General features: G+C 35.3%; 1 protein-coding gene across 4 annotated transcripts in view; it reads left to right on the top strand.

The window, feature by feature from the left end:
* Positions 1-23,331, top strand: part of ADGRL4 (adhesion G protein-coupled receptor L4) — a 117,404-nt gene that overhangs the window by 83,997 nt on the left and 10,076 nt on the right. For all 4 annotated transcript variants that reach the window (XM_059925095.1, XM_059925067.1, XM_059925075.1 and 1 more), the window contains 3 exons: positions 15-218; positions 2,303-2,523; positions 2,654-2,720. In XM_059925095.1, coding sequence (XP_059781078.1) covers positions 15-218; positions 2,303-2,523; positions 2,654-2,720 — 492 coding nt within the window. The remainder of the gene's footprint in view (positions 1-14; positions 219-2,302; positions 2,524-2,653; positions 2,721-23,331) is intronic.

The raw sequence follows: 23,331 nt of genomic DNA, 5'->3' as shown, positions 1-23,331 counted from the left end.
TTATTTTCCCTTAGGGTATTAAAGATTATAATATTCTTACAAGGATCACTCAACTAGGAATAATTATTTCACTGATTTGCCTTGCCATATGCATTTTTACCTTCTGGTTCTTCAGTGAAATTCAGAGCACCAGGACAACAATTCACAAAAATCTCTGCTGTAGCCTATTCCTTGCTGAACTTGTTTTTCTTGTTGGTATCAATACAAATACTAATAAGGTATGTAGATCTCCCTTACTCTCTATTTTTATTTTCTAAATTTTTACTTTCCTAAATATATATGTCATAGAAACATATATGAATAGGAATTGAATTGGAATTAAGGGCTTAATGGGGCAAATACACGATGTACTTTGTTCTTAAGGTGTTTCTAAGTTTGAGAATGGTAACATATGTGAGCAACTTGCTTAGTAATTCCATTAACCACAGTGGCCCTCATTATGATGAACTGCAAAAACTTGTCAGCAAACTGAAGAAATAACCTTGTTTTGTTTTTTGTTTTGTTTTGGTTTGTTTTTACATGGGCGTTAAACAAAAACAGAGGGGAGAGAGAGGGGAGAGAGGAGTTGGAAAAAATGTTTATCTCAAGACAGGGACGGAACACAAAAGTGGCTAAGGTTCATAGGTTGAAATATGATGAATTAGCTCAACCTAGTAAATGCACTTTTCTAACCATTTTCCACCATTATTGATCTAGAGCCTTATCAGATAGCTCCCATCTTGAGCTAGTCTGGGTCATCCTAGAAGCAGACACTAAAGTGGGATAAAACAAGCAATAAATTTATTAAGCGAAATGGCTGTGAGAGAAAACAGGAAGAGAGAGACTTGGAGAGCCATCAGACCAAGATGCAGGCCTGAGCCTGAGTGAAGGAAAGAAAGGTGAAAGGATGAGTTAGTAGAATCACTTTACACAGCAGTGCAGTTCTAAGGAAAGCCCAGTTTGCCTGTCAAGGAGTCCTTTGAGCAGACCCTCAGCCAAAGTCACATGGCAGGTCTCTCAAGAACAGGAATGTCTTGCTGTGCTCAGTCAGTGGCTGTCAGCAGCCATCAGGAAACGTGAGCACATCAGTGGCTTTCCTGTATAGCAGCTGCAGCCCGCCCTGCAGCTGGAGACCAGAGAAGTGCATCAACATGGCCACAAAACATTATATTGCCTCCATATTTCCATTCTTATTAGTCATCTTTCAAGTACTGAGAGTAACCATCAGTTATCAAGGTTTTCTTCTGAAGTAGATGCCACAAAGCACCTATTTTAAATAGCCTACACGAGACTGTAAACTCCGTATGTTTTTGTTTGTTTGTTTTGCAGTGGTATTTATAACACCTGTCAATTCTGTGCACCTCCCACTATCCTCCAATGCCCAATTCCTCCTTCAGCTTCACCCCACCGTCATCCTCACCACAAAACTATTCCTTACAGTGTTTATTTTCAATTCTATTTCACCTATCAAATTCTTCCCACTTTAAAGCCGTATTTCAAATCTCACTTCCTCACTGAAGTGGTTCCCAAATTTTAATCACCATCCCCAACCTTATATAGTACTCTCGAATCTATTTTAGTAGGTAATCTCATTATGTTTGAATTATACTCTATTTTATTAAGTGCAATAAGTATGTAAATGTTATTATGTTATCTCACCAGTAATAGATTGTGTTAGTTCTGCTACTACAGAAGTGTATAACTATTTCATTTTCTGTTATTTCTTATAAGCCTAACTCTAGTTCTAAGTGTGAAGTCAATACTAATAAATAATATTGAACTGAAATCCATCTCAAATTTACCTGATAATCTTGTAACTTCAAGTGATCATATAACGGATATTTTTGTAAAATATATCATCATTTGTCTGTTTTGTAAATTCAGTGCCTTCTCTTAATTATTTATGATGTTTTGTTTAACATAGTATTAGCAGTAATTTTCATTCTTTGAGCATGATTAAAATAAAGGAAAGTAAAGGCAGCTCCAAAACAGAAATCAACTCAAATCATAACAGTCACTGTGAGATAATCAGGTGACTAATCCACAATTTATCACATAATATAAGTGTATAAAAAGTATAAATCTCTGGACAAGAATAGCAACTTAGTTCTATTACAGGACTGGTGAATGTTTCACATTGATGAAGCACAGTTCTTTTAAATCAGTTGGGAATGGTACAATTTAAAAAACTGACACTCGACAGGGATATTTTAATGTGACCAAGCATTATATAAAATGGCATAATTTATGGAGAAAGTCAAGATTTTATGTTACAATAATGTTAAAGTAAACACTGCTTATGGTTTCTTTCTTTGCTTTCTAGCTCTTCTGTTCCATCATTGCCGGGCTGCTGCATTACTTCTTTTTAGCTGCCTTTGCATGGATGTGCATTGAAGGCATTCACCTCTATCTCATTGTTGTAGGAGTCATCTACAACAAGGGATTTTTGCACAAGAATTTTTATATCTTTGGCTATCTCAGCCCAGCTGTGGTAGTTGGATTTTCAGCATCATTAGGATATAGGTATTATGGCACCACCAAAGTGTAAGTTAAGATGATCTCATAAATATTTGGAATGCAATTCTGAATAAGCTTTGTATATCATTGAAAATTTTGCTTTGTTGAAGTACATACAAGCATATGTATAGATTTTTATCTCTTATTTACTTTTCAGATGTTGGCTTAGCACAGAAAACAACTTCATTTGGAGTTTTATAGGACCAGCATGTCTAATCATTCTTGTAAGTATATATAAAATTGCGGCTAGAATTCAAAAAAAGTTACAATTTAAGGGTGCTTAAAATTCTCAATAATCAGGCATTACTTTGAGGGGAAAAATAATTTTGAGCACTTTACAACAAAGCATTTATTAATACTAGACATATATTGCATCACTATTGAGAAAAAATATACATTTTAAACTCAAAGCTATTATAATTCATTTGCCTCTCTTGGGAGGATGTATTTTTGCACTACATATAGGAAAAGCATTTTTCACTTATCAGTAGTATCTCAGCATACTTCAATACTGAGAGTGTGCGAACCAGCTGATAATCTGGCATTTCAGATGTTTACGTTATTTAATCTTTTATCAATGATCAGTGATCTTTGAAGATTAGACTGTCATCTTTATAGTTTTATCATCCTTATGTACCCTGTCATCACGAAAGTGATTTTAAACTAAATTGCAACATCAGAGACAAGAACCCACTATTTCCCATGAGCAGGCAAGTCATATATTGATAGCCCTATTTCAGCTGGGAAGAGGGCCTTTTAATTCTTATTGGAAGTGGTTTCAAACCTACAAATTTGGCAGGTGTTATATGTTCCATTCTAAATAAAGACATTTTTATATGTCTCCAGAGCATTTCTAAGTGCCGTAAGTTTTCAAAGCCTCTCTGAATATAATAGTCTGTCAATGAATCTGGGAGGTCTGACAAGGCTGTACAATAGAATGAATTGTCAATGGAGGAGCTGTGACAATATTTTGGACAACTTTGTCCCATATGTTTTGGCCATAGCTAGCTATCTTTTTCGAATTCTTTTCCTCTCATTCTCTCCCCATGTGTTTTTATGGGTGTGAGGAAGCTGCTAAATGGAGAAAGACTTGAAATGCAAAGCAGAGAATTTTCTTCAAAGTTTACTTTTTAATGGTGTGGGTGAAATAAAGTGCATTCAGGAACTATATTTCCTAATCATGACAGAAAATTGTTTATAATTCTCACAGTGAATCTAGTAATATAAAAAGAAAACATTGGCAAGATTTCAGCTAAAACAGTTTCAGAGTTAGTTAATTTAGAATTCCAAAATTTTCAACCCACATGAGAATAGAGGCTGAATGTGTCCCATCCGTATATTTTCATGCGCTGCCCTGATATGAGTATTTTGCGTGAAAGCACTGTCTAAATTTTCTAATTTTACTGATTCCCTCTCTACGGAGTGGGCCATCTCTCATATTGTTTTGTATAAGTGAAAGTTCTTTGGATCAGTGATTCTTAGAGTTTAGAGGAAAGTAGTGGCCTAGAAAGTTCCTGAAAACAGGAAAAATAGGAGCATATTTCTCTAAAGTAAGAAATAGAAAGTGTTCCCTGAAATTATTTTTTTTTACTTTTGCTTCTATAAGGGAAAAGATAACTTTGGATTATCTTATAGTAAGATGGACAGATTTTAGATGGGTTTATCTAAAAATGAGTCCTATAAACTTTCCCAGAAGCCTAAATGAACAATGTCACACTGTCCTAGTCTGAAATTAATGAACCAATATATCTTCCTTACGGTTTCTGTATGATAATCATTCCATTTAACTAGAGGGTCAGGCTATTTAAGAAATGGATAAGGCCTTTCGGTTTAGTCTAAAACTGAATACTGTTTATCTTTTTTATATCTTTGAAAACAGCAGAAATTCTTTAAATAATTATTGAATGGAAGTGAATTCCTTTACTCTAGTGATCTCTGGCTTTCTGTGCTAATGCTGGCATATTATTATTATTACTATTATTATTATTCAGCTGTATGATACAACATTAAGTAAAAGTTCTCCTGTTGTCCCAGAATAGTATTGCATTCAAAGATAAAGTATAAGAAATATTGGGCACCCAGACATTTGAAAAAGAGCCACCAATAATTTGGACCTGACACTTCCCATGGATCTTTCAAAGAGACAGTAGGACCAGGTGTAGCCCAGTAAGGGGACTAAAGAGTGGGGCTGAGAGGGTCGTGTCTCGGAGTTAGGAGTCCTTGGTCTTTGAGGGAGTGCATTGTTCTCTATGAAAAGCTTTTCCTTACCCTGACAGTGAAAAAAAAAAAAAGTACTCCCCCATCTCCATGAAGACAAGTTGTGGAGGAGTACTCCAAAAGGTCTGTAGGGAATGGAATCGGAAAGAGTAAGAGTAAAGCTCTCATCTTGATCCCGGATTGATGTGACTGTGGAATTTTCATGTCTCCTTGATATTCAAGAGCAATATATGAACAATTTTTATGACAGCTTGACATATGTCCCCTGACTTTTGTCAAGTGTGAACATAGAGCCTAGACTTGCTTTTAGTTTCCTGCAGGCTGCATGCTTATTGGACTATCCCCTTGACAGCAGGGAGGAAAAGGATTATTATAGAGTGTGCCTGGGAATAAAATGACGGGGTGAACACACAAAGGCTTCAGCTATCCTATAAGCACAGAAAAGTTAGAGAGGGGAAGAAAAGTTGTAGTGCTGCCCAGAAGGTTGTCAGGTCAAGTGAAGTTATACACAGCAGGAAAACAGGCTGAGTACAGGTGATGTTGAATGGTGGCGTGGCTGGCCCTCTCTGAAAAATGGAAGGGGCCAAGATGGAAATGAAATACTATAAACACTAAAAAAAAATCACATATACCATCTAAGTGTAAGCCATCACATAAGCCAAGATTACCGGCAGTAATAAGAACCAACCTAAACCAAAGTGATGTCGTGAAGCTCTCTCCATCCGCAAGAGCTGATCAGACCCTTCCAGCCCCCAGCAGCAGAGGAGCTGAGCTTTATCAATGAAGGAACATATCCTAGAATCAACCGTGCCACCCCAACAGTCATCTATACAGATTTACTGAATTGAAAATTGTCATCCTATGTTTGGGGATATTCTGGTAGGACAAGATGCCAATCCATATCATTAAGGTCACCGTGTTAATTGGGTGGTCTGGGCATGATGGGAGGACAGAGGAAATATAAGAATTATCCCCTGCCCACTATAGTGTTAATGAGGAGAAAGCAAGATGAAACAAATGACAAAGAATATCATATAATAAAATATAAGTGATACCGGTGAGATGTGGAAGAGGAAGTCATCATGGAGATGAGGAACTCGTTTGTGGATGGGGAGAGAAGCAGAGTATACTTTCCATACAATGGATTCTTATTGTGAACTTAAGTGTCTCCTAAGCAGCCGTATAAGCGTGCCAGATTCCTTTTGAAGGAAAACAAAGGGCACAGACAAAATAGTTGCTATTGTAAATAAGGCAGTACCAGAAATCACAAAATTATCATCATCTGTCTTTTATTAAGAAGATTCAAGAATCATCTTTTCATAGACTCATCACTCCCTAGTCTACATGTCATTAACTATTTACCAAATTTTTACCTCCATAAAACTTATCCATTTCTTCTCTATTTTCACAGTCAGACCTTTGTTATCCCTTTGAGTCATTGTTATTCCTTACTAAGATTATAGTATTAATAACAATAATAGGAATTTTTTTAAATTTACAGTTTGTTGAGCAGCTACTAATTTTAAAAACAGACAGCTAATACTTCAATACTCAATCTCCTTAAATAACCTACATTGTCATCATCCCATTTTATAGTTAATGAAAAATAGAATTTGATTCAAAATATTAAGTGATTTGCCCAAGGCACTGAAATCTACAAATAAATAATGAGGCTAGAACTTTAAACTAGTTCTGTCTTAATCTAAAGCTCACCTTTTCATTTTAACTTGCTACATTTTCAGTTGCCTTCTAATCTGTCTTTTTGCTGCCATTCTGTACCATTTCATTTTAATCTATCCGGAATAAACTGCCCCAAACTCAGCTCACATAATGGGAACAATTAATAAGAAAAATAAGAACATTAATATTAAGCTCTTGTATATTCCTGGTGCTAAGCTAAACATTCTCCATATGTTAGCACATTTAGTTTAATCCTTCAACAACTCAAAAATGTGTGTGTGTGTGTGTGTGTGTGTGTGTGTGTGTGTGGTTTATTTTATTTTGAAGTTGGAGAAATTGGGGCATAGGGTGGTTACACAGTTTGCCGAACAATTACTAAGTACCTGAGCTGGAACTCACATTCGTGAAGTTGAGTCTATGACCTACCTTCTTCATCCCATTGCCGATAAGTTCCCCATTGCCTATAGTCTAAATACCATAGGCTGGTGTATAAGGTTCTCAGTAATTTAGCTGAACCCTGCCTATTTTCAGCCTTTTCTCGCACTGCATATCTCCACAAAACAACTCACCAAAGAACTTTATCCTTTTTAGAATATTTGCCGCGCTTTGGATATTTTCTTGGTTCTTTGCACTCAATAATCCTACAACCTTGTGCAAAACTCTGCTGCCTGAAATCTTATCATTAATTACTGCACAACTTCATGAAAACCTTTCCAGATTTGTAACTAATCTCTTTCTTCAACATGCTCCCATAGAATTTTGAGTCAAACCCGAAATAGTACTTTTAATGCTTTGTTTTGTTTCACATGATAATTTTCTGTCTGCATTACACTACTCATCTCCCACATCCAAATACCCAACATAGAGCTGTGAGTCTCTTGATTCACTGACCATAACTTGTTCAATAATCAGTGCCACTTGTTGCATGACCTTAGGGGCCACAGCCCAATGAGTCCCAAACGAGTTTTCTACACAGCCACATTCACAATGCATTCTCTATGCGTGAGTGGACTCTACACTGTAAAACTACCAGCCTTCTTACTGATCACCCCAGAACACAGAAGGTAGCAAATCCTTAATAATTATCTGTGTATTTTAATTGATCCATTAATAAACACCATGGTAATAAATAAGGCAAGAAGAAACACCCTGTGATCTTTCTTAAGCTATATGACTTCTGTGTTCTGGATTCCTAACATGTAAGATGAAGATAATGATGCCAGTCCAACGCAACAAAGATATAGTAAATACAAAACAATTTTTTTAGAAAAAGCATCTATTCTTTAAAAATTAAAAAAGGAAAATACACAATAATTTGGAGGACAATCTTTGGCTTTCTTAGCTTTACCTTTTGTATTAAAAATTAAGGGGCTTCCCTGGTGGCGCAGTGGTTGAGAGTCTGCCTGCCAATGCGGAGGATACGGGTTCGAGCCCTGGTCTGGGAGGATCCCACATGCCGCGGAGCAACTGGGCCCATGAGCCACAATTGCTGAGCCTGCGCGTCTGGAGCCTGTGCTCCGCAACAAGAGAGGCCACGATAATGAGAGGCCCGCGCACTGCGATGAAGAATGGCCCCCACTTGCCGCAACTAGAGAAAGCCCTCACACAGAAACGAAGACCCAACACAGCCATAAAAATAAATAAATAAATAAACCCAAAGTTTAAAAAAAAAAAATTAAGTTAAAACACTAATTTTAAAACCATAATTTGCACAACAAAATTTTGTATGCAAGGTTCTGTATGTTTGGCCAATATAGTGTGTGTGTGTGTGTGTGTGTGTGTGTGTGTATGTATATATACATATATATAAGCATAGGTCCTAATTTTTTTAAATATTGGTGAAGATATGACAGCATTTGTTTAATTATAGCAAGATATTATTATGATAACCGTGCTTGTACATGGAATTTGTTAAAAGTCTCTAGTACACTCTGCTGGAAAACGTTAACTGAAATGAAACAAAGTGTGAAATGTCTTAAAGAAAAGCAATAGAAATTTAATAGAATAAATAGTATTTATTTTCCAGAATAAAGATAAAAAGTAAGTGAGCCTTCAAGTTTAAATAGATAATTAGTGGTGACTTTGTTATGCCTGGCTTTAAATGAGAGATAAAATTGCTCTCTCAGCTTTCTCTGAATAAATCTGGGAAGACTTGTACTTGGAAAAGAAATTTTTATAGAACAACTGGCAATGGGTTTAATTCTTACATGGAATCCTTGCATTTCTTCTATAGAGTAAGAACCAGTTCCCAGTAAATGATATTTGCTTGTTTTTATGAATGGAGCCCTGGGGCATGTCTGGTTTGGAGTTATAATGGTGATGCCTTTAAGATAATATGTAAATGAATAAGCACAGAATTAGTTCGCACTGGTGGCTTTTTCTACCCCTAGGTATGTTGTTTCAAAGGAAGATTCAAGCTTTCAATTTACTCTGATAAGTGTTAACTACTTAGGTATTTGAGCAGCAACATTTTCAGCATTGATCAAATAAAAGTACTTCCTCAGGTGTTTACCCATTAATATTAAGGATCTCTTAGAATTCTGAAGTGTGAACCACTGACCCCACTGATTCTATCTACGAATCACTACATTTAGAATGTTAAGATTATAACTATACATGAAAAGACCTAGCCATGCTTTTGAAAGATTGAGCTGTACAAGAAAGAGATTTCTAAATCTTTGTAAAGCAAGCTGCAAACTGAAGATAATTTACATAATTTATTTCTTTCTTCAGTATTTTTAATCTTTCATGCTGAATTCTTTCAACTAAAACTGTGCAAATGATTAGATTCAAGTACACAAATATAAAGAAGAGTTTGTGAAAATAATTTAACTTTTAAGTAGAAATTGAAGTTTCTCATAGATATGTTCAGTATTGAAGAATTTAATTTGCTTGATTGAGGCAAATACTAATTAAGCTGTGTCCAAATAAGGCATTTTCTTTAAAAAATGAGAACTTTCATTTCAATTTAAATCACAACTCTTATAATTCAGTGTTTCTATATTGCTCCTTTACCCACGTCTTTTTAGGTTGCCCAGAATTCCACTCAGTTTTTTGTGATGGTCTCCTCTAATTGTTCTAAATTATGTCTACAATCTCTTAATTCCCTTTCACTAGGAAATAACTATTAAAACCTACTCAAAACTGAATTCCTCACATAAGCCTTACAAGACAGACCATGTCTATGTATATTTATTATTATGTGATGTATTCTTATTACATTTTTTTAAATTTCACACATTGCCCAAGCTTGAAAGAAATGCAAATATTACAAGACTATGTAAAGTAAAAAGTGAACATTTCAAAACATACTCATATTCTCCATGACTGACTACTCTTTTGCTCAATACTTACTTTGTATCTTTCCAGACCTTTGCTATGCATACACACACACACACAAATACATATATACCACACATAAATATGCATATACATATGTATAAATGTAAGCAATGTAATTTGATTATAAATTCAAATAACCCAAATTATTTATAACCTGCAATGTATCATATTCATCCTTCCTTGTTAGAACATACAATCCTACCATTTTTTATCATTTCATATTATGAGTATGATCTAATTTATTTAACCACTTCCTTATTGATTTTCTTCTTACAAATAATACTGCAAGAGAATCGTTTCAATACAGTTACATATATCCATTATATAAATTTGTTATGAAGTGCTTTTGAGAAGTATAATGTACAGCACAGGGAATATAGTCAATAATATTGTAATAACTTTGTATGGTACATAATGTATAAAAATATCAAATCACTCTGTTGTACACCTGAAACTAATGTAATATTGTAAGTCAACTAAACTTCAATTTTTAAAAAAGCTACAAATGCAAGTTGAGGCAGATTTTTAAATTTCCAAATTGCCTCCAAAACATTTACTTCAATCGATACTTCCATTGACAATATATAAGAATGTCCGTTTTCTGACATTTTTGCCAACACTAGATAATTTTATCTACTGTGGTTTCTAATGGCTAAATTGGAATATATAAACTGAAAGGAAGAATTATGATAGACCAAGATTCTGCAACAGTGCCATCATTAACACGTAGGACCAAATCTTTGTTGCGGGGCCTATGCTGTATGGAAGTTTAGCCGCATCTCTGGCTTCTACCATCACCACCAGCTCCACCATCACCACCTAGGTATGACAACCAAAACTGTCTCCAGATACAACCAAATGTCCCATGGGGGGCAATACCCCCAAATCTCTTGACTGGTAGCTACTAGTGTAGACTTGGTTTTTAAGTATCTTTTATCGGAGTGCATTTGCAGCTTTCTTTAAATGGCATAAATATAAGGAAGAGAATTAAAATCATAGTTCAGGCAATGTCCTTTAGATGACCCCATTAAAGCTATATTAGAAACACTATTCATTGTAAATTTTAAACTGTGGGTAACAATTTTAATTACATGGATAACATTTTAATTACATGTGTTAATTTAATGGCATCATATTTGTTAGATGCATCTTTAGTGACCTCTGTGGTTCAAGGCACTTCAGTATTCTACCCTTTTCTCCGTATTATGTATTAATAAGAACTTCAGAGCCTATAACATTTAACTACTTTTTCATATGATTCTGACCTTCTTGAAACAGGTAGCTGGAATTTAAAAAAAGGAAAAGTGGTGCTAAAAAAGAACTTAACATAAATAATACATTTGTAGTTTTCAATGTATTCCCATTCATGGGAGTTATATTCTTACCGGAAATACCTTCACAGATAATCTTCTTGGGACTTGTTCTAAAAAATTTCATAAAATTTGAATAACTTCATAAAAATTATCGATCCAAAAAAATATTGAAAAAGAAACCCCTTGGGTCTCTCAAGCCCAATAAGAAATAACCAGCTCAATTAGAATTTCACCAGCCAAGGTGAAATTCATCCCTGGTATTTTTGTATAAATGCAGCTTTACATTGAGGGATGTTACATAATGAAATGGTGAGAGGGAAACACTAGGGATGTTGGAAGAGCAAGACAGTCAATTAGAATTATTATTCACTTTACGTTTGTGTAGTCTTTTAATCTTTACAAAACCCTTTTAGCATCTCAGTTAATCTTCCCAAAAGCTTCGGTAATACATCGAAATTAAGGTAGTAATAGCATGTAATAAGAGATAATATTTTACTAGATTTTCACTAGATCTAGTAACTATAATCTTGACTTATCTATTTATAAATACCTATGGGGGTTCTACTATTCATAGCTTTTTAAAGTGTACCAATTCCTTGAGAACTGGTTAAACTAAAGCAAATTATGTACATTCTTATGTAGCTAACATACGAAATCTTCAAGCTACTACTCAGTAAGAATACATAAAAATCCTTAACCTTAGCCAAGAGCACACTACATATTCTGATCGTTCTTTTACTTCTGCTCATCCTCTTAGTGTAACACAGAGTCCTTACCCAAGCTGGTCTGCAAAAAGAGTGAGCCCTTATTTGAATCAGTCTTTGTTAGCATTTGCTGAGCTCTTGTTCTACACGTCTGAAAATATTTAATCTTCCCTGTAAGTATTTATCATGTCCCTCTGTCCCCTTCAGTACTCTCTGCAAAATATAAAATACTCATTCTGAGAGAATGGACTATCTGCGTGGCTCTGTCTTGATTTCTATTTCTCATATAAAAATGTTGTGTCTAGTTTCAGGGCTTCCCAAGAAAGGAACATTTACAATTCCTTCTGATGAAAAAAACATGCCTCCTGGTGGTTTCTGTTCAAAAAGAGAGCCCAAGTTGTTCAGTGTTAGTGCACAGCCTTTATTCATTAGAGATTCATTCACACTCATTTGGGTAAGAGCCACCATTCTGACTGTATTTTAAATAAGTGGAAACTTATTTTAAGGCTTATAGAGATTAAGCAATTTACTCAGGATCACCCAGCTACTGAGTGGTAGAGGCAAGCTCATGCTTTCCAAGTTTACATTCTGTGCTGTTTCCCTGTCATATATTCTTTCATCTTTCCTTGCCCAGGAGACTGAAGGGAGTAGATCTTTGTTAGATCCACGAAAAACTTGTTCCTATCTCCCAGATTCTACAAATGGTTTCAAGATGAGTTGTCAGAGAACAGCAACTGCATTCCTTCTAAAAATTATTCATGAACTTTCAATTCTTTGTTTTACTTAGTGAAGATGTCAAAATAAATTATTTTTCACTGAAAGTGATGGAGATCTTGTCTACTATAGATGTCTCTTTCCCCATTTTGTATTGCTTTATCTAAATACTTGCCAAGCATATCTAACAACTAATCAAAAAATCCTACCTGAAATCCAGACTATATCAGACTATAGATCAGTATATGGAATACAGATAGTCTGGATGTTTACTGTTCTTTTAATTGATATTCATCAGTAAGCAATTTTCAATGTCCTGTATGACATCTAATTGCTCAAATTCCTTTTTCAGTTTTTCTCCCATCAAGAAAAAGCTGAAAGGTAAATTTGGTGTTTCAGCCATTTTTAATTGTCCTTAATTCCATACTTCTAATTAGCAGATTTATTTTCTTTAGAAAAAATAATTTGTTCTTTTGAATTCTTTGGAAAGTCCATATGATTTTTTTAACTAACACTATCAGTATAGGTAGTATTAAATCAAAATAAAAGTACAGGGAGTATGAAAAGAAAAAATAACCTGGGAAAAAATGAGTACAATACTTTGAATGTTTCAGAATAGGTCAAAATTTTATCAAATATTAAAGCCCCAGTTAAGGCTGTGCTAGAAACTGAGGAGATGTAAGTGGAGAGACCTTGCTCCCAAACAGTGTATCAGGTGGACATGTATACACAGACAACTCTAAGACAACACTTCAGTAAGCTTGAGGTAACATCTTGGAAAAGCAAAGCTGAACATTTCTTCACCCCCTGTTTACATCTTTCATGGCTTTACATTGCTCCTGGGGTCAAGTCTAAAACTTTTAACAAAGCCGAGGATAAGAGTGACCTATTAGGTTATTTATCGTCAAAATCAGGACCTTTCTGAAAGTGAAATGTAGGTAATAAAAAAATACTTGAAATTGGTTTCACTGTATTGGTGGACCTATAAAACAGCTCTATTCAAAAAGCTATTTTCAAAAGTAATTTTTTTTCTACAGAGTAACACTTATTTGGAACAGAGCACCACGTGCCTGATAGACATTCTGAATGATAATAATAGATTCACAATGATAGACGTTTTGAATCCTTCTTCCACTACCCCGATACACGAAGGAGGTGGCTGTCCCTAGCCACTTGTGCCTGAGCGTATTTGGGTGAAAGGTGATGCTTACATCATATCTGGATAAGGTCCAGAAAGAGGTGACATATTGCTGGTTATCTTCCATATTTAGGCACATTTGGAAGTTAGAATGGTCACTACACACGTGATTCTCACACGGTACCCCAGGAGCCATGGCAGAAGCTGGAGGTGGAGCTTGCCCAACATATCCGAGCTTATCTTTTTTTTTTTTTTTTTCTACAGTTTTGTCTTTTATTTTATTTAATTAATTTATTTATTTATTTTTGGCTGCGTTGGGTCTTCGTTTCTGTGCGAGGGCTTTCTCTAGTTGCGGCGAGCAGGGGCCACTCTTCATCGCGGTGCGCGGGCCTCTCACTATCGCGGCCTCTCTTGTTGCGGAGCACAGGCTCCAGACGCGCAGGCTCAGTAGTTGTGGCTCACAGGCCCAGTTGCTCCGCGGCACGTGGGATCTTCCCAGACCAGGGCTCGAACCCGTGTCCCCTGCATTGGCAGGCAGATTCTCAACCACTGCGCCACCAGGGAAGCCCCCGAGCTTATCTTAATAAGATGAAAGCAAAGAAAAAACTCAAGTAAATTCTAAACTGAGCAGAACACTGGGCAACAGAAGTGACAAATCCTGGGCCTCAGCAAACAGGGATAAAGGGGACGCTGCCCCTTGCAGGCACTGCATGCTCTGGCCCCTGTCTGCCGATCAGCCGCATCTCTCATGACCCTCCCACGGGCTTTTGTGTTTCAGTAACATTGGCTGCTTTACAGCTTCTCAGAAGTTCTATGTAGCTGCCCATCTCAGCACCTCCACACTGAAACACTCCTCGTAGCTTTCCTCTGTCTGTCCTTCATCCAGTTAACTCCTTTCAGATATCAATTCAAACAGCGCTTTCTGAGGAAAGTCATCCCTGACTCACTGGTCTCTAATGAATCTTTTTGTTATATGCCTACAAAGAAGCCCTTTTTTTTTTTTTTTTTCTTTTTGAAGACTTTCCGCCATTTATAATTACGCGGGTGTTAGTTTGAATGACTGATCAATAACTGATTCGTATCTGTCTCCCCCAGGAGACTGTAAGCTCTATAAGAGTAAAACCTTATGGATTTTCCTCTCACTATATTATCCTTGAGGTTTGCCGAGTAGTAATCACTCAAGTAATATTGTTGGATGAATAAATAAATGACGCACCAAGTACAGTAGTTAGTCAAAAATGTTAATTCTTTTCCCCAAAGGAAATTTAAAGAAAGAAATCATCATCGTGGAAATGGGGTTATTTTGGGAAGACGTCTCAGAAGAGATAACATGTGAAGCAGTCATTATAACATACCACTTTTTTAATTGAAATATAGTTGATTTTCAATGTCGTGTTTCAGGTGTACAGCACAGTGATTCAGTTATACATATATATGTATATTTGTATATACTCAGATTCTTTTCCTTTATAGGTTGTTACAAAACATTGAGTATAGTTCCCTGTGCTATATAGTAGGTCCTTGTTGATTACCTATTTTATATATAGTAGTGTGTATATGTTAATCCCAACCTCCTAATTTATCCCCCCCCCCATAAATTTGTTTTCTGTGTGTGTGTCTCTTTCTGTTTTGTAAATAAGTTCATTTGTATATTTTATTTTTTTTAGATTCCACATATAATCGATATTGTATATTTGTCTTTCTCTGTCTGGCTTACTTCGCTTAGTATGATAATCTCTAGGTCCATCCATGTTGCTGCAAATGGCATTATTTCATTCTTTTTTTTTACTTTATTTCTTTTCACCTTAGGAATAATGGCTATATCTATCTATCCACCTAGATCTATCTTCATTGGCATTTTAGGTTTAACTGAATAAAATGAGGTCCTAGCCAAATAATGTCAGAGTTTTTAAAAAGTAGTATGATTAGTAAAAAGCACATATTATGGAGTCCTTTCTATGCCCTGGATTTCTAATATGTACATGAGGATAGCAATGCCAACTCTATATACAGAGTTACTGTTTAAGAAAAACAAACAAACAAAATTAAAAACATCCTTTAAAAGTTAAAAAAGGAAAACTTTTAATAATTTGGGGGACAGTCTTATGTCCGTCTTCTATTTTTATCTTTTATATTGCTGATAACTAGATACATCTTTGAATTTAATTGTTAAAGTTCTATCAGATGCTAAGTAACAGCTTAATGATTTATATGTTTGTATAAACTTTTTAACTGTTACTAACCTCTATCCTCATTTTATACAGCAAGCATATACGAGGAACATTTTTCCTTGCATTATTCAGTTTTCATTGTCATATTAAATCGAACAAATGTTGTAAATACTCTTCACATATAGTTTTTCTCCTTCACCTTTGTTTTCTAGTATCTTTCTATGGCTTGTAACCATCTGCAGTTGAAACCAGCCATAAAAACAAGCTCATGAAATTCACTTACACCCATGGAGGCCACTTTACCCTTCGTGTTTATAAATTTCTAGTTCTCTCCACCTTTTAATTCTGTTTGGAGACTAGTAAATTATTCTTTCAAACATTGAAAATATCCAGCTATTAAAATATTCCTAATGGAAACATGTTAAAAATATGAAGTGTGAATATTTTTTTTAATTCATAAGATGATTATATATTGCTATGGAATTTTAGCCATAATAAAACAGACCAATTATTTAACTATTACCTCAGGAGGGATGTGGGAAGATATTTTCCTAATAAGGCAGTTTTCTGCCCACTTGTTGATTAAGACTTTTGTGTGCCCAAGTCTGATTAACGAATATACCTCATAAAGTCCATAGGTCTGTGGTTTCTGTTAGATGCAAAATGTTGCATATATCCCAAGGTATCCATTCATAAAATAAAGGAGATGTAACTTAATTCTTTCCCTTTTCTCAAAATTATTCCTAGAAGGTCATTATACTTTGATAACTATTTCTCTCATTTTCCATTGGTATATCTATCTACAGATTATAGATTTCTAGTGAGATATTGTTTTGTCAAAATCTGCAAGATGCAAGATGTAACAAAATATAATTTTTTAAATGTTTAGTCAGATTAATGGTTGAATGTTCCTTTACATAAGCCATTAAGGATACCTGGATTGGGGTATACCACCCTTCATCCTCTTATTCATTCAACAAATGTTTATTGAGCATCTTTTATATGTCAGACTTTGTGCTATACCTTGGGAATACATCAGTGAATAAAATATTAAAAAGTCCTTACCCTTATGGACCTTGGAATCTAGACCAGGAGTCTACAATAGCCATAGCCTGTTTTAATAAATAAAGTTTCTGGGGGACACAGTCACATTCATTTGTTTCAGTACTGTCTAAGGCTGGTGTTTTTTTTTTTTTAACATCTTTATTGGAGTATAATTGCTTTACAATGGTGTGTTAGTTTCTGCTTTATAACAAAGTGAATCAGTTATACATATACATATATCCCCATATCTCTTCCCTCTTGCATCTCCCTCCCTCCCACCCTCCCTATCCCACCCCTCTAGGTGGTCACAAAGCACCGAGCTGATCTCCCTGTGCTATGCGGCTGCTTCCCACTAGCTATCTATTTTACATTTGGTAGTGTATATATGTCCCTGACACTCTCTCACTTTGTCCCAGCTTACCCTTCCCCCTCCCCATATCCTCAAGTCCGTTCTCTAGTAGGTCTGTGTCTTTATTGTCGTCTTGCCCCTACGTTCTTCATGGCCATTTTTTTGTTTGTTTTTTAGATTCCATATATATGTATTATGGTATTTGGTATTTGTATATGGTACAAATGTGGTATTTGTTTTTCTCTTTCTGACTTACTTCACTCTGTATGACAGACTCTAGGTCCATCCACCTCACTACAATTAACTCACTTTCGTTTCTTTTTATGGCCGAGTAATATTCCATTGTATATATGTGCCACATCTTTATCCATTCATCTGTCAATGGACACTTAGGTTGCTTCCATGTCCTGGCTATTGTAAATAGAGCTGCAATGAACATTGTGATACATGACTCTTTTTGAATTATGGCTTTCTCAGGGTATATGCCCAGTAGTGGGATTGCTGGGTCATATGGTAGTTCTATTTTTAATTTTTGAAGGACCCTCCATACTGTTCTCCGTAGTGTCTGTATCAATTTACATTCCCATCAACAGTGCAAGAGGGTTCCCTTTTCTCCACACCCTCTCCAGCATTTATTGTTTCTAGATTTTTTGATGATGGTCATTCTGACCGGTGTGAGGTGATATCTCACTGTAGTTTTGATTTGCATTTCTCTAATGATTAATGATGTTGAGCATTCTTTCATGTGTTTGTTGGCAATCTGTATATCTTCTTTGGCGAAATGTCTATTTAGGTCTTCTGCCCATTTTTGGATTGGGTTGTTTGTTTTTTTGATATTGAACTGCATGAGCTGCTTGTAAATTTTGGAGGTTAATCCTTTGTCAGTTGCTTCATTTGCAAATATTTTCTCCCATTCTGAGGGTTGTCTTTTTGTCTTGTTTATGGTTTTCTTTGCTGTGCAAAAGCTTTTAAGTTTTATTAGGTCCCATTTGTTTATTTTTGTCTTTATTTTCATTTCTCTAGCAGGTGGGTCAAAAAGGATCTTGCTGTGATGTATGTCATAGAGTGTTCTGCCTATGTTTTCCTCTAAGAGTTTGATAGTGTCTGGCCTTACATTTAGGTCTTTAATCCATTTTGAGTTTATTTTTGTGTATGGTGTTAGGAAGTGTTCTAATTTCATTCTTTTACATGTAGCTCTCCAGTTTTCCCAGCACCATTTATTGAAGAGGCTGTCTTTTCTTCACTGTATATTCTCTTAAGGCTGTTTTAATGGTCGGAAGAATTGAGTAGTTATGATAGAGACCATATGGCCCTCAAAATCTAAACTATTTACTATCTGGCCCTTTACAGAAAAAGTATGCTAATCCCTGTTCTACACTAGAGTGATGTAAGAAGAGATAACTGTCCTCTCCCATAAAATATCCTAGAATATCATATTGATTTATTAAGAATATATTTCTTATATTAAGGTATCTGATAATTTTATATATTGATTGCCCTTTGAAATACAATTACTCCTTCCTTTTCTATAAAATTCTTAAAGATAGCTAGATTTTGACCCTGAAATTTCAATTCTACCCTAGAGGAGTTTTAACAAAAATGAGAAATTGTTTACATGAACAATAAAGAATTGACTTATTGTTGAATTATATCTAAGTATTTATTTTCCTGACATTATTTTAGAGGAAAATCCTGAAAGTGGAAAAAAAGATCTTAAACTTTCTGTTGAAGACATATTGCCTAAAATAAAGACTGACAGATAAAAGTTCTGTTTTTTTAAGGTGCTATTTATAGGTCCAGTGAGACTATGACACAAAATAATGCTTATCCAATTGTTAATAAATATTCACTGTATTTATTGTTACACACTTCAAATATTTGAGACAATTTGGAATAACATCTTTCCATATGAATTAATAACTATTAGTGATAATAATTGATGTTTGTTGGGAATGTATATATTGAACACTATTCTAAGTACTTTACATTAATTATGTAATTTAATACATGCAAAAACCCTGTGAAATAAGTATTAATATTATCCATATTTTACAGACAAGGAACGTGCAATACAAGGAATTAAGTAAATAAATGTCAGAGCTGGAATTTGAATCCATTTGTGGATTTTAACTTGACTGACTTACATGGACTTGCAACTTGTCTGGCAAATAACTCACTCTAGGAGTAGGAAAAAAGTCAGTTGTGTCATTTTCTCCTTCGTGTATACTTTAGCAGTATTCATTTTAATCCAAAGTGCACTTGGAGACATTAGATCTTACTTTTTTCATTTTATTAGGGTTACTTTATTAAACTACATAATGCGATCTGGAAATCCACCTAGCAGGTACACATACCATACACTGCAGGAGGCTGAACGATAACAAAGGGTGGGGCGGGGGAGGGGGGAGACTCCGCTACCTTTGGTAACAAGCACTTATCCCTCCCAATGGCTTCTATCTGACGTGTGACATGTGATGTAGAAAAAGTGAGGGCACCAGTGTCCTCTGTATTTTAAGTAGTAAACCTTAATTTTTCCTTGGAAAAATATCAATAGGAATTCGAATGTGTTTTTCCTGTGCAACAATAGATTATTTTGCATTCCACTTAGACCACTGACATGAACCCAATAACCATATTTGAACTCTAAAGGATATAAAGCTTTGTTATTGACCAGCACAGGAAAAACTGTCACTTTCTTAGATCCTTGACCACAGAGAACAGAAAGCAAGTGTCTCCATTAGGGGATCATTGGCATAAAACACTACATCCTGTTCAGTGTTACTGGTTTCTTGACTAAGTTCAATGAACACTAATGCCTAATAGCTAACCAAGTCACTACTCATTAATGTTTTCCTCTTCTACTTTTAACCGTTTCTAAAATAAAGTTACTATTAGTAGTCAAAATAAATAAATGTCTAAACAAATTCTAAAACTTTTAGATGTCAATTTAACTTCTCTTTACCTATCCTTCATCTGTAGTTTGGTAGTTTTGCAGAGTTCTTAGGAGAATAAACTGTAGAATTTATCTACTAGGTATGAATCTTGGCTCTGCTACATCCTAACTGTTTCACTTTGGGCCAATTATTTAACTTCTCTATCCCTCTGTTGCCATAAGTGTGAAATAAATGTAATGATGCAGATCTTACTCGAATTACAGTGGGGTTATGGCTCAGTAAACCCATCCTAAGTCAAAATGCATCTAATACAGCCAACCCATTGAACATCATAGCTTAGCCTAGCCTACCTTAAACATGCTCAGAACAATTACATTAGCCTACAATTGGGTAAATATTTTAACACAAAGCCTATTTTATAATAAAGTGTTGAATATCTCATGTAATTTATTGAATACTGTACTGAAAGTGAAAAACAGAGTGGTTGTAAGGGTACAGATATTTGTCAGTGTACTGGTTGTTTACCCTGGTGACAGCGGTGCTGACTGGGAGCTGAGGCTCGCTGCTGCTGCCCAACATCAAGAGAATATCATACCATATATCACAAGACCGGGAAAAACCAAAATTCAAAATTTGAAGTACGGTTTCTACTGAATGCATATCACTTTCACACCACCATAAAGTCGAAAAATCCTAAATCAAACCATCGTAAATCAGGGGCCATCTGTAACGATAATATTAAGAAGACTAAGAAAACTTACCCCATAAAGTTCATGTGAGGGTTAAATCAACGAATAAATAAGGAAAACTTGGAATAGTGTCTGGCACATAGAAAACGCTCAATAAATATTAGTTATTATTATTTTTGTTATTGATTTGAGCCTCAATTTTATAGTAGCTATTGAGTACATGAAAAATGCTATTTTATACCAGAACAACTATTCATCCAATTGTATATCTGAGCAGTCAAAGCCTGGTAGGAGAGTATTGCTGTGTTTTAAAGTGTAAACCTCAAGAGATTGAGTAGTCAAGTATCAGGAATACTGTTAATACCCCAGAGTAATCTATGAGGGATACTCTCCTCTCATGATATTTAGAACCTACTTAAATATGTTGTTTTCAGATTGTTTCAGATGTTTCAATATGTTTCAGATTACTTTTTTTTCATATAATTTGTAGACTACATTCCCATTTCTCTGTAGTCTACACCCTCCTGAGCCAGGTGCTAATAATTTCAGGAGAGGAGCATCTCTTAGCTCTGTAGATATTCCCAAGCTGCTCAGTTCTGAGCCTCGGGAATGTTAAACACGATGAGGCTTGTGATGTTAGGAGAGAAATGCTTCCTAGCAGTGTCATGGAGGTATATGTAAGGGAAGAGTTGTTCCACTCCACAATTCTGACAAAAGGTCAACAAACACGGTGGCATCATAATTTCTGTGGGTTTTCCCTAAATTTATATTAAGGCAATTTCGCATCTAAACTTTGGAAATTTAGTTTCTACATATTAATTTATTAGCAAAAGGTTTTTAACAGGTGCCAACCCAATCCATTGCTTCCTGGCACAGCTCACCATGCAGATCTTGGGCTTTCCAGGGGGAGTTCTGCCGAGCCTGGGTGTATCCTTTACTGGGCTCAAACCTTTTATATGTGCTTTCAGCCACTATATACCTTAAGGGTATTTTATCAGTCTTAGCACATACACACATGTTCAGGCTCCACAATGTTTGCAACTTCTGAAAATTTACCCCCTCTTCTTTTGAGATCTCTTTTCAAACAGTTATAGATCAGCCTTCATCGAGAGGATAATGTCCTTGGGGTTTTCTACTAAGAAGTCAGTGTCCTCAGAGTATTAAAAAGATCAGATGTGAAAATAACTTGAAAGCTAAGAAGTCAGAGTTGTCAAACAAACCTCCGAATGCCCACATACTTTGACTTTCAGATAAACAACAAATTATTTTTTAAGCATAAGCATGTCCCCAATATTGTATGGAACATACTTATACTAAAAAATTAATTTGTTATTTATCTGAAATTCAACTTTAACTGGCATCCTATATTTTTATTTACTAATCTGGCAGCACTATGAGAAAGGCCTATAAAGGCAGGTATTATAATGAAGAAAATGTGACAGGTACCTGAAAGTACAAACTGCATTTATGACTTGCTGGAAAGGAAGTCTTTTACAAGTTATAACTTGTCTTGATCTTTTTATTTTAGGAAACACAGAAGCAGAATCCACAAATAATAAGTGCTTTCATATAATTGACTACCCATCAAATATCTGGAACATCCATAATATTTGAGTTATTGATAAATTAATATTTATTTTAAGCTGGATTTAAATTTTTTATTTTAAAAATAAGAAACACTGTAATTATAGGGTGTTTCATATCTATACCTATATAATTAGCAATAGAAACACCCTGTATTAGTGTTCTAATGCTGTCATAACAAACTATTGCAAACTTAGTGGCTTAAAACACCACAACTCTGTGAGTTCACAGTGCGGTAGGTCAGAGGTCTGGGTACAGTGCAGCTCAGCTGATTCCTCCGCTCAGAGTCTCACTGGGCTAAAATCAAGGCATCAGCTCTTCTGGAGGCTTTGGGAGAGAATTTGTGTCTGTGTTTATTCAGATTGTTGGCCAAATTCAGTTTCATGCGATTGATTTCTTTGCTGACTGTTAGACAGAGGTCAGTCTCAATCGGTAAAGCCTCCCACATTTCCTGACACATGGTCCGCTTGGTCTTCTGTCTCTCAGACCTTCACTTATGCCTCATCTCTCCTGCCTTCTGTGGCATCTCTGCTGAATCTTTTCTGCCTTCCTCTTTCGTTTTTAAGGGCTCACATATTTACATTGAGCCCTTATATTATCCAGGATAACTTTCTTATCCTAAAGTCTTTCTATCCTAAGGATAGAATTATAACTTTAATTCTATCTGTAAAATCCCTTTTGCTATATTCACAGGGTCCCAGATGTTAGGGTGTAGACATTTTTTTTTTGGAAGGGGCATATTATTCCACTTACCATGTACCCCAATACTATATGAATATACTGTAACTAAAGCATGTAAAGAAGTGATTCCAACTGGGAAATAATTTTTAAAAAATCAGACAGAAGACAAAACTCTAAGTACTTAATTCCAATCTAGCTAGTAGATAATTTTTTTATTTAATAGATTATATATTTTCACTTTAAAGCTTAAATTAAAAGCTACTCAGCCATCTCTGCAGTGGCCTAGGGATTGAGAATGGGTCTTTTTTTATGGCC

Source organism: Balaenoptera ricei, chromosome 1 (assembly GCF_028023285.1).
Source record: "Balaenoptera ricei isolate mBalRic1 chromosome 1, mBalRic1.hap2, whole genome shotgun sequence".
NCBI classification, from domain to species: domain Eukaryota; kingdom Metazoa; phylum Chordata; class Mammalia; order Artiodactyla; family Balaenopteridae; genus Balaenoptera; species Balaenoptera ricei.
The sequence above is the reverse complement of the archived record's forward strand: the minus strand, read 5'-3'. Positions and strand labels throughout refer to the sequence as shown.